The 11829-nt window shown below is 55.2% G+C and overlaps 5 protein-coding genes across 5 annotated transcripts; 3 read left to right on the plus strand and 2 right to left on the minus strand.

Moving 5' to 3' along the window:
* Nucleotides 1-155: 155 nt before the first annotated feature.
* On the plus strand, nt 156-2783 carry NCS57_00080600 (Arrestin-C domain-containing protein; the record flags this gene model as incomplete). Its single annotated transcript, XM_053050883.1, has 2 exons — nt 156-770; nt 825-2783. The coding sequence occupies 2 exons, from the start codon at nt 156-158 to the stop codon at nt 2781-2783; spliced, it is 2574 nt and encodes an 857-aa protein (XP_052919398.1).
* Nucleotides 2784-3522: 739 nt separating this feature from the next.
* On the minus strand, nt 3523-4320 carry NCS57_00080700 (J domain-containing protein; the record flags this gene model as incomplete). Its single annotated transcript, XM_053050884.1, has 1 exon — nt 3523-4320. One exon carries the CDS (start codon nt 4318-4320, stop codon nt 3523-3525), a length of 798 nt encoding a protein of 265 aa, XP_052919399.1.
* An 891-nt stretch (nt 4321-5211) lies between these two features.
* On the plus strand, nt 5212-6886 carry NCS57_00080800 (uncharacterized protein; the record flags this gene model as incomplete). The annotated part of the gene is made up of 4 exons (XM_053050885.1): nt 5212-5239; nt 5322-6599; nt 6658-6731; nt 6800-6886. The coding sequence occupies 4 exons, from the start codon at nt 5212-5214 to the stop codon at nt 6884-6886; spliced, it is 1467 nt and encodes a 488-aa protein (XP_052919400.1).
* Nucleotides 6887-9180: 2294 nt separating this feature from the next.
* NCS57_00080900 (uncharacterized protein) lies at nt 9181-10321 on the plus strand (the record flags this gene model as incomplete). The annotated part of the gene is made up of 3 exons (XM_053050886.1): nt 9181-9326; nt 9381-9933; nt 9986-10321. 3 exons carry the CDS (start codon nt 9181-9183, stop codon nt 10319-10321), a joined length of 1035 nt encoding a protein of 344 aa, XP_052919401.1.
* A 319-nt stretch (nt 10322-10640) lies between these two features.
* Nucleotides 10641-11594, minus strand: NCS57_00081000 (uncharacterized protein; the record flags this gene model as incomplete). The annotated part of the gene is made up of 3 exons (XM_053050887.1): nt 10641-11257; nt 11366-11444; nt 11514-11594. 3 exons carry the CDS (start codon nt 11592-11594, stop codon nt 10641-10643), a joined length of 777 nt encoding a protein of 258 aa, XP_052919402.1.
* Between the last annotated feature and the right edge of the window lie 235 nt (nt 11595-11829).

Raw genomic sequence — 11829 nt, forward strand, 5'->3', positions numbered from 1 at the left:
CTGCTCACAAACACCGAAGCCCGCATTGTACGCGAGTCAGCACCCTCACGAGAGACACAACTGCAGCGAAGGACGACTTCACGAGCCTGCGATCCCAGGCCTGCGACGTCGGTTCCCAACCTCGACGTCGATCTCGACCTCGGATCCTGGTCTCCATGCCTTCGGCACCACATCTGGGAATGGGCCGTCGGTCGAAATCCTCCCCGTCGCTCGCTAATCCTACCTCTGCGCCTGGCGCCGCCGCATCCAACTCGTCCAACGTCGCGTCCTCGTCGCCCGTCGATTCCGCTGGCTCGTCGACATCTCCCGCCCCTCGGGCGACCTCCCCCACCGCATCCACCTCCTCTTCTACGCGCCCGAGTTTCCTGTCGCGCCTCAGCCTCCCTCTTTCGCTACGCAACCGAAATCGCAATGTCGCCGACTTCCATATTCGTGCCGAGGAGCCCCATCGCCGGTATGGCGCCGGCGACCATGTTCGCGGCGCCGTGGTCCTCGTCATAGTCAAGCCAGTGCGGATCACTCACCTAACTGTGTCGCTGCATGGCTATGTGCGAGTGCTCAAGGACCCGGCTGCGGTGGCCAAAGCCCAAGGGAGTATTGTGATGCCGCAGAACGGTGACTCAGCGAGACCACGGTATCACGGCAATGGGCTCGCCAGCCTCTTTCAGGATGAGCAGGTGCTGAGCGGCGAGGGAAGGCTAGAGCCGGGCAGGTACGAGTTCGGGTTCAACCTTGTATTCCCTGAGAAGGGTCTACCAAGCAGCATCGACGTATGTCCCTCGCTTGTTGGTTTGCGACTTGAGAATGACTGACCAGCGTCACAGTTTGAGCGAGGGACTGTCTCATACATGGTTACAGCGACACTTACAAGGCCAACATCGATCGCCCCGACTTCGTCCTGCGAAAGAAAAGTGATGCTAGTGGAGAATGTAGATATAGGAGCGCTACAGGCACCACGGCCACGAACAATCTTTCTTGAGCCGATATCGAAACGAACCCGGAGGAAGAAGTCGATGATGCTGGACAAGACGTCTGCGGCCCCGTCAGAGGTCAATGAGCTTGGTTCAGAGCCAGATCCTGTTGAGACGCCCACAGAAGAGACACGCGAACATGCCGTAGATACTCGAAGCCCGATCCAGAGCGATATGCGGAGCGAAGTGAGTGGAGAGAGCGGCGTGAGCGGCAGCACAGGCGTTAGCCGGCCTGATCTCACACTGTCCCAGGTTGGGACGCTGACATCAGCCAAGCAGCAGGCGGTGGACAAGAAGACTATTACGGCGACGATAGAGTTGATCAAAGGTGGTTGTTTGCCAGGCGACGCCGTATCCGTGCGGGTCACGGTTCAACATATCAAGCGTGTCAAGAGCATGACGGGTGTTATTGTGACGCTTTTCAGGCAAGGAAAGATCGACAGCAACCCACCGCCTGGCCTTTTTGACGGGTCATTGAGTCGAGAGGACGTGGCGCAAATGGACAAGGATGAAGTGTTTCCGCGGTCAAGAACCGGCCTCGGGGGTCTCTCACTAACATCATCGGGTTCGACCAGCATATTCCGCAAGGACTTGGACCAGAACATAGCGCCTCTCATCATCGACCCCAGCACCATGCAGACCTCGGTTACTGTCACTGTAAAGCTGCCCGACGACTCGTTTCCGACAATTAAGGGTGTCCCCGGGGAGATGATCAGCTTCAAGTACCTAGTCGAGGTAGTGGTTGATTTGGGTGGACGGTTATCCAACCAGATGCAGACAGGTCCGGCATCCAGATTCGGATCATATGGCCATGGGAACTCGGATAACTATACTTATGGGCCAAGAAGGGGGGCCAACATTGCGGATACTTCACAGCTACGGCACGAAAAAGGAGTCATCTCAGTGGCAATAGAGACGGTCGTGGGTACCACGGACACTTCGAGAGGAAGGAAAAGATCGAGAGCTTCACCGACATCACGGAGAAACCGAGCCCCTGAAAGCGATGACGAGGAAGCAACAGGTCGAGATTCGAGTCACGGTGATGAAGGGCCCCATGAGACACATCAAAACAATGGGCAATTGTCTCCTAGCGGCTACTTTCCATCACAGCAAAATGGGAACCGCCATCCGCTGCCTATCCCCTCACATCCTCCTCAGCCATATTCACAAGTTGTGCCCTTGCAACCTCCTTCGCAACCTCCGCCTTCCCATCCGGGTTATACTCACGCGCAAACCAATGGCTTCGTTCATCCTCCAACTACTCCCGCATATATACCCCCCCCTGAAATACCAAACCAGAGCAACCTGTCGGAGAAGGATAGAATACGGCAGGCTGAGACAAGACTATTACCAAGTCAGCCTCCAGAGGCGGGTCCATCCACCAGCAACGAAGACGAAAACATTTACGATGCTGAGGACACACCCAACGCCCCTCATCTCCCTGCCGACTCGGCTCCAAGTGCTCCCAGCGCGCCCAGTGCCCCTGACGCAGGTCCTTCAGCGCCTACAGAAGACGACATCGAGGTGGCTACAGCACCGCCGTCCCATGCTGTGGAAGACAAGCAAGAGATGGAGCGGCGACGATTGATGCAAGAAGCCAGCGCTCCGCCAGAGTTTCCAGAGGATATGGACCGAAGGAATGGGGGACCTTCAGGCGAAACGGCCCCAGACCCAGACCCAGAACCAAGTGCGCCTAGCGCCCCGGTTCTCGATGACTTTGATGATGACTTTCCAGGATATGGATCTGGCGCTGGACCATCTGGAAGCTCACGACACGGTGACGGGGAGCAGCTGCCAGCTTACCAGCGATGACATAATTTATATTGACATATTGGAGTACATTGCTTGGATTTACGATAATACGATGATGAAGATATCTATACAATCTTGGGGCACTGTGGCCGAGACCAAGGCGTTTGGATATAGGTGTTGGATTATGGATGACATGGAATGGATACTGATACTGTTGAGATTGTCAACAGGATGTTATATACGGCCAACTTCACGACATAAGTTCTGTCTCACATTGAACAGAAGATCTACTGCCGAGGAGATGTCTCCCAATGGAAGGGATAGCGAAACCACAGTCTATTCCCCCAACACCAACCGCACCAGAGTGGTATATGCACATGCATACAATTCTACAAATACAAAGAAGCAAGGCTCACGCCGTCGTCTATCTAAAGAGGAGATTGTCTTTTGCATCCCCGGACATGGCATTGGACAAGGTTTTTTCCCTACCCGTGCCCTCATTATGCATCTATCTTATCGGCTGGAGGTCCAGGTCCAGACCCATGAGCCCATTGTCTGGGCAGATGACGACAGAGTCGTTCGATGCCAATACCGCCATCTCACTCGGCGATCTGTACCTAATTATAGGTCCCCGTGCGCCGGAGCCTGCGCCGAGATTGATCACTCCTCTGGACGTCACCCCTCCGAACTCCGGAGTTTTTTTTAATGTACATCCTCCCGCTTCCGGCGCCGGAGGTCCGGAGCCTACCCGGACGTGATTTTTTTCTTTTTTCTTTTGGCTCGTGCTCACAGTTTTTGTCTAATGCTGCAGCACAATGTGCTTACCCCTCTCCCAGTTATCTAGGCTCTCCTTGATATTGACCCAGTATCGGAGGCGCACCGCTTCGTGCTTGGCAGCCTCTATGTCATCGTGCTGAAAGGCCCGCTCCAGCACCTCCTCACTCTGGGCGATGCGGCGGTCGTTTGCGGCGCGGGGCTCGGCGAGGTCATCCTCGCTCTCGGCTTCCTCGATCTCCTCGCGTGCCTCGAGGACGAGCATGAGCAGGCCTGGCTCCTCAACCTTGAGGGTCTCGTCGTTAGCGACGTCGACGCCGCGCAGGGAGAGCAGATACTGAGCTCGCAATATAGGATTCGCGAGCGTCTTATAGGCCTCGTTGATGCGCGCAGACATGGCCTCGGCGCGGGCCTTGTCCGCGGCTGGGTGCATATCCGGGTGCGCACGCGCCTGTAGGCGGAGGAACTCACGCCGGAGGGCGCGCACGTCGATGGGGAAGTGTCCCGCTGGGGGAGGTCCGTCCGGGAGCGTCTCGGGGAAGAGATGGTAGTGTGTCGTGGGCGGCGCCGGGGCGGAGGACGGCGGTGCGGACTCAGCGGAGGAGTCGGCAGCGCCGCCAGAGGACACGGAGCGGACTTGGACGAACGACGTTGCCGGCGCCCGTGCGGCAGCCGCGATGGCTACATGGCGCGGCGCAGGTGTTGCGGCAACGAGTGGACGATGCGAGGGCGCAAGAGTCGAGGCTCGGCGAACTCGGAGTCGACATCGGAGACAAAGCCGAGAGATATCGCGAACAACCGGGGAGGCGACGGGGGGCCGCATGGTTGATCAAAAGTGAGCTGATCGCAAAAAGGTAGGTCTAGCCGGAAAAAAAAGAGGTTGGTATTCCTGCCTTTGATCACGGAGGCTGGGAGATATCGCTTGGAGGATTCCAAGTGCAGGTTGTTTTGTGCCTCCTCCGGGCCAAGCGGACAATGTCGTAATAAATTGTTAGCGTCGGGAGGCTGAGAAGGAGGAGGCTTCTGGAAAATGTGGCTTGAGACTGTGGCGCGTCTGTTCCTGCAGAGGGGGAAAACTGGCGGCCCGGGATGGCACCAACAAGTACCAAGTACACGCTGAATGGGGCAGGAGAGAGCGAAATCTGGGGTGCCGGGGTACATGGCGCTTGAGAGAACATTACGTCGCTGGGTCCTTCCCTCGGGCGAGGTCGGCGGTCCTGGTTCGGGGTCCAGTCCGATCCAATAGCGAGGCAGCCATTGATATCAACGGAATCTGGAATAGTCGCCGTGTTTCGTTCGCGCAAAAAAAAAAGGTAAGATGTCATGGAAGTTTTATATCCTGCTCCTGAAATAAACCCCTGCTTGGTCAAAAAAGGATCCATTGCTCGTCATTTGATTTGATATCATGCATTTCTGAGGTCGCCTGCATCTCTTTACCTTCTTTCCTTTTTTTCCCCCTCCCCGCCTTCAATTGTCCTGTTTAGAACACACGCGCCCTCCTACTGCAAGCTCTGGGCGCCAGTCGCAAATCCCGCCGCCCCCAATCGATAACACAACCCCCAATCCCGAGATTCCAATTGGAAAGCGGGATAGTATTTGCCGAGTCGAATAGTAGATCTGACCTTGATATCCAAGGGAGAGAAGCTTCTCATCCTTTTCATATTCTCTCTCCTCTTCCCCTTTCTTCCACCCGTAGTCCACAACAGAAGCCATCATGGCCAAGGTATTCGACGCTGCTGAAGGTATGAAGACCCCCCCCAAACTCCACCCTCTTACATGTCGCCAGAGGGTGCAATTCCACTGACACGACATCCCCTCCGCCAGTGGCCAAGCACAACACCCCAGAGAGCTGTTGGGTCGTCCTCTATGGCAAGGTCTACGATGTGACCGAGTTTCTGCCATCTCATCCTGGCGGAAAGAAGATAATCCTCAAGCTCGCTGGTAAGGATGCCACAGAAGAGTACGATCCTGTCCACCCTCCTGGAACCCTCGAGGAGAACCTCAAGCCCGAGGACATTCTCGGTGAGATCAACCAAGAAACACTCACCGAGCCCGAACCCTCATCCGAAAAGGCCGTCGTCAAGTCTGGAGACGACATTCCGCCCCCAATGGGCTCACTCATGAACCTGGACGAGATCGAGGAAGAGGCTACCAAGCGCATCTCGAGAAAGGCATGGGCCTACTACTTCTCGGCCAGCGACGACCTATGGTCCAAGAGCTACAACAACTTGATCTACCAAAAGATCCTTCTCCGCCCTCGAGTCTTTGTCGATTGCACGGCTTGCGACCTCACCACAACCCTTATCGGCAATAAGGTCGGCCTTCCCGTCTTTGTGGCTCCGGCTGCCATGGCCCGACTGGCCCATCCCGATGGTGAGCAAGGTATCGCAAAGGCATGCTCACGCTTCGGCGCCATGCAAATAGTATCCAACAACGCCTCCATGACACCCGAGCAGGTCATTGAAGGCGCCAAGCCTGGTCAGACCTTTGGCTGGCAGCTCTACGTCCAGAACCAGCGCCACAAGAGTGAGGCCATGCTGAAGCGCATCAATGCCATGCGTGACTACTACAAGTTTGTGTGCTTGACTCTGGACGCGCCTGTCCCTGGAAAGCGTGAGCTCGACGAGAAGGCCAACTTTGACTACTCTGAGCCAAGTCCTGCAAGCGGTGAGAGCAAGCCTGGTGCTGGAGGTGTCGGTCAGCAGCTCTTCTTTGGCACCGCTGCCGACCTGACATGGAAGACGACGCTGCCGTGGTTGACCGAGCACACAGATCTGCCCATCGTGCTGAAGGGTCTGCAGACTCACGAAGATGCCTACCTGGCGGCTCAATATGCTCCTCAGGTCAAGGCCATCATCTTGTCCAACCACGGTGGCCGAGCTGCTGACACAGCGCCTCCGGCAATCCACGTACTCCTCGAGATCCAGAAGTACTGCCCCGAGGTGTTTAGCAAGATCGAAGTGTGGGTTGATGGAGGTATTAAGCGTGGAACCGACGTTGTCAAGGCGCTGTGTCTCGGCGCAAGCGCTGTCGGCATCGGTCGTGGTGCACTGTTCGGCCTCGGAGCCGGAGGTCAAGCCGGTGTCGAGCGGGTTCTCGAGAGTAAGTTCCAACCGCGATTCCGGACATGTCCGAACCCTGTCTAACACATGTAAACCAGTCCTCGAGGCGGAGACGGCAACGTGTATGAGGTTGCTCGGAGCCAAGAATATCTCTGAGCTTGGGCCTAGATTTGTAAGTTGTCTCCCCAGGTTTCCCCAGACCCTACCCCGCTTGGCGATCTCGACTAACTGGGTCGGCAGGTGAACGCTCGACAGGTGGAACGAGATATTTACGATGGCGATGCGGGGTTGGACCGAAGAGGCCTGTGGACGAGATCCAAGCTGTGAGAAGAGCCATCATGAGATATTCATATGTCAGATAGAGGCCTCGGCTCACAGACGAGGCGAGATCTTCCCCAAATGGGGCCCCGCCTTCCCCAGTTCAGTACCCCTGTCCGCGATGGCTGCGGCAAGGTCGGGGACGGGGATGACGGTTGGCGCCATGTCCGGGCGGAGAGGCTTGGGGACTTTTTGTTTCTGGGATGGATAATACAAAATTGGCAAGGACGGGCACGGTGGACTCGCGCGGCGTCATCCCAAGGAGGTTGCAGACTGTAAGGCACCGGGCAGAGGGCATTGGGTGACGCACGTGTCAAAGTACCGAACAGCTGAGGAACATTGCATTGTTCAGCGTAGATTTAAGTTGAAATTTGAATATCGAATATGAGAAGCGGCGTGAAACCTGGAACCATGTGAGGATATCTTGGCCGTCAGGGTCCAGAACCAGTCAAGGAACCGAGCCTGAGTGCCACTTTGACTTGGCAAGCTTGTGATCGAAGGCTGAGGATTCCGTTTGGCCGTCAAGAGGCAACAACAGTGAATCAGCATGCTGCACATTGGCTGCAATGTTGCACAATGTATCATTGTTGGCGGTTCTCATCTGCAGGGACAAGGGCATGCACCAAACAGCACCTCACGCCCCCCATGCTGATCCTGTCCAAGCTTCGGAAGGTGGAAAGTTGACTATCCCGCAATAGATGTCCCGGCCGAGATGGTGTGCCACAGCTGCCGGTCGGTCGTAAGAGCTGAAAGGTCCGGAGGCCGTGAGCCTTTTCCTCCTTCAACCAGCCACTCCGAGGCTCAAACATCAACGTACAAGGTGGCGGCGTCTGGTGTCAGCTCTGCTACTGTATCCAGAATGGATCGGTTGGCTGTCATGACACGCCACTGTGCAACTCTAACACGGCGGGAGAAATTGGCGGCGAAAATCCTGTCGCAAAACCCTCGCCGTCATGGATGCATTTCTGTTAGGTGAACATTCCATCTCTTGGTCGACTGATCAGGATTAGCTGCGTGGGCGCTCCACAAGGGGAGATCAACCACCCATGCCAGGGTCAAGGAATTGAATTGTATTGGCTTGGCTCTGCTCGCAATGGCCCATGGTTGGCTCGTGTTCGCAACCCTCGGTCTGTCGCGTGCACTCCTCCATCCTTCAGCTTTTACTGCACAGCTTTTGATACGCATTTCCTTCTCGGGCCCTTGAGCACTGGATGTCTCGTGTCAACTCAACAGTCCAGAATTTTACCGTCGTATGTCAAGCCAACGCTCGGTTGCAGAGCCGCCCATGGCGAAGGCTCACCGTTATAAATCGTGACCCGTCCATCACCAGACAACAGACTTGGTGGGAACAACTCAGAGGGTCTTGAACGCAAGGTGTATGTAAAGCGGTGTTGTCGCCGCCACACCCGAGAGTTGACAACACCTCAAGTGGCGACAGAACTTCATGAGCTCAGTGCTATTATTGCTTCCCATGTGGATGTTCATGTGCCAGTCAGAAGCGGCGGAATGCAACACCCCTTTGTCGTCAATATGCGGGGAAACCAAGCTTTCGGGGCCAGCGTAGGAGGCACTTCGTGACTTCGCAACTGTCTTTGAACAACTCTTTTCCCTTCTCGGTCCTTCTCCCGTCCCCCACAATTTCGAGGGCAGCAGGGGTGGGCGGCCTGCCGGCCATCGTCCGTCTTCCGGGCTCAATGGCCAAACATGGGGCCACTGCAATTGGGGATTTCTTCATCTCGTCGACTCGTCAAATTCACGAGCTGCCGAGGGACAGTTTGGAGATTGGCAAGGAAACGACAAGGGCCCTGAGGGTCTGACCAGGGTCTGTTTGCGACTAGGCACGTCGAGAAGCGCTCGTCCTCCCACCCTCTACACCCTCGTTTCCATGCAAGGCAAACCTGGGGTGTAGCGCCGTGCTGTCTCGTCGGCCACTTTCCCCTTTTGGCAGTCAATGCCCGGGGGGCAGATGCAAAGTAACAAGATCATGGCGATCTGGTCTCGGTGCTTGTATGTGTCGAGGGTGCGCCGTCTGCGCACTGGTGATGTACCGCAGATGCTGAACCCCCTCTCGTTCCGTTGGGTCATGGGCGGCCAGATCAACCCCGACGCCATCCTACTTAAACTCAGGTCTTGTTCCACCCTTGTTGTATGTTGAATGACTGGTTTCTCTTCATTCGCTTCCACCACGCTGTCCGTGCTTCAACCTGTCGCAAGTCCTTTTTTATATATAGGCAGGAGTTGGCTGTTCTGCTCGTCCACAGGAGATTACAAACAACCACCCAAGCAAGACATCCGAGCTCAACATGTCGGATAAGCAGGAGCTCTCCCAGACGGAGAATGGACCCATCGCTGGGTCCAAGAAGAGAACATGTGCGCGACACTGCAAGCGCTTCTGGTGGATCTACCTCATCGTGTTGTGCTGTATTGTTGTTCTCGTTGTTCCCCTGATGTAAGTCATACCGACCTGTACTCACCACAGGGATGGCTGACCCATACTCGGTAGCATCTTCGTCGCCGTCCCGAAAATCGCACAAGACAAGGTGAACAAGGCCAAGCTTGAGATCCAGGGCGTCAACATCCTCGAGACCGAACCCGAAAATTACCAGATGCAGATCAACTCGACCATCACCACCGATGGCAAGATCCATGCCGAGATCGATCCCTTCGAGGGCGATATGTATCTCGAGGACTGGCCGCCCCATGTCCCTTTCGCCAGAGTGCAGTTCCCTGAGACCAATTCCAACAAGCACCAAGTCGTCAACGTCAGTCAGCATATCGAAATCACCGACATGCAGGAGTTCACCCGATTCAATGTCTGGTTCCACAACAACGAGACTGTGCGCGTCACCATCAACGGAAGGACAAAGGTCAAGCCAAGGGGCTTGACGCGAAAGTATGGCGTCGACTTTAAGAAGACTGTCGAGCTGAAGGGCTTGAACCATTTCGACGGTACTGAGGTTACCGACGGCCACATTTCCTTGGACAGTGGCAAGGACGGTCGCAACTTCAACGGCACCGCCAACATCCCCAATGCTTCCGTTTTCACCCTGGATAACGTAAGTCATATGTTCCCCATATAGTTCACCTAAGCTTACCATTCCTGCAAAGGGCAATGTCACATTCACCAACTTTATCGGTGACGAAGAAGTTGGTACCCTGTATATCAATGATCTCGTACTCAAGCCAGGAAGCAACATTGTCAAGATCACTGCGAACATGGACCAGACTGCAGTTCTCAAGGCTGTCCGGGCAGAGCCCTATTGCAAGACAGGTGTTGTCCCCTTCAAGCTCCTGGGCAAGTCGGTGATAAATCATGGTAAGAACCTCACATATTTCGCCGCGGCTTTGGGGAGCTCGAACCAGACCGTCGAGATCGATATCGGCTCCATTCTCAAGAAGGACTTGGGGTACGATGTCAAGTGTTCTTCTGATAGCGACGAGTAGTTGCAGGATCTGTACGTCGAGCGTGCAAGCGCGCGCCGGCCGTGTAGCTGCAGGGGACTGCCAGGGATCTCGTGAAGCCTCCTTCACCCTCTTTGTTGGCATAGGTCGTCTGGCGAATAATATGAGGATGGGTGCTGGGAGGAAGGGCGTATGGCGGATTATGATACCTTTGATGCGGGTCACCATGTATGTCGGTTAGGACTATCAAATTTAACTGTCGAACTCTCCCTTTTCGTCGGGTATCATTGTTGTTCATCTAGCTCGGGCAAGGGATGCATCGTGTGAGTTGGGTTGACCTCGGGTGTCTGGCGACCTGTTCCTATTTCCAACCACCTTTCCGCTTCTCGCCTCGAGAAAGTCCACCCGTCACTGCTGAATTGTCGCTCGGTGCGTTTGTAGATGGAACAAAGTCGATGGCGGTCCTGCCACCGCTCGTCTTTTCGGCCTCTTTCTCTTTTGCGAGCTTCTCGCGGCTTTTTCGCAGCTTGTCCTTGAACGCCCATTCAGGAAAGGCACTGGGGTCCCATAGTTCAGTGCTGATGGTAGTCGAATACTGGCCCCGCTCATCGACGTCGACAAATTTCATCAACTTGTCCATCAGACTGGGGTTCTTCAGGGCTGATGACTGCTCCAGCTTCGCGTTGAAGTGAGTTCCTTTCTTCTTGAGCTCAAGAAACTGTTCGAACTTCTTGTTGGCCCCTGGCGGCGGTGAGCCAGGCGGTGATGGCGGGATGTCCAAGTTGGGTGCCGAAGGAAGTGTGAGATCGCGCAAAAGGGCACGATTTGCTGAGTATGGTGAAGAGGGCCTTTGCGCAGGGTCTTGGTCGTCGATCACAGCTTCTTCCATAGGTGGAAGTGATGGTCCTAGGGGAACAGCATTCTGCTGAACTGGGCCGATAGCAACAGGCTCGTTGCTTTGAGATACAGGTGCGGGTTCTGTATCGCGGTGAGTAAGTAATAGACATCAGACTTTCGCATGTTGAAAAAAATCAGGAATGAGGTGGCGAGAGAATTCTAGAAGAGGGTTTTGAGAGAAATCCATACCTGGTAAATTAGTAGAGGAAGTCGCGTGTTCCTTTTCCTGGTTCCTCGGCTCGGTCGCGACTGCGATTGTCACAGGTGCCTAGGGAAAACGAGGCAGGTGAGCCACCCATCAAGGCCATTGATTCGCGAGAGGAGGTTCAACACGTACCTTTTGTTCCGATACAGGCTTCTCTACCTGTTCAATCTCATCGTCTTCATCACTGCTTGCATATCCTACAAGACCTGCCATTTTGGACTGTCGTGATAAAGCAGAAGCCAGGAATGAGGCTTGGTGAGAGCAGGTGGGAAGGGTGTGGGGCCGAGGTGGTAAATCTGAAACTATTTTGGGCTTAGCGCGGCTCCTTTGCTCGTGACTGACAGCCTCAAGCGTTGGCGCCTTGGGGAAAACCTCGGGCTAATCACCCCAGACTTTTAGCCATCCATCATCTTTTGGGGACAATACAGTCGTGCCTGAGATTCTCGAG

This window comes from Fusarium keratoplasticum, chromosome 1, assembly GCF_025433545.1.
Source record: "Fusarium keratoplasticum isolate Fu6.1 chromosome 1, whole genome shotgun sequence".
In the NCBI taxonomy this organism is placed as follows: Eukaryota; Fungi; Ascomycota; class Sordariomycetes; order Hypocreales; family Nectriaceae; genus Fusarium; species Fusarium keratoplasticum.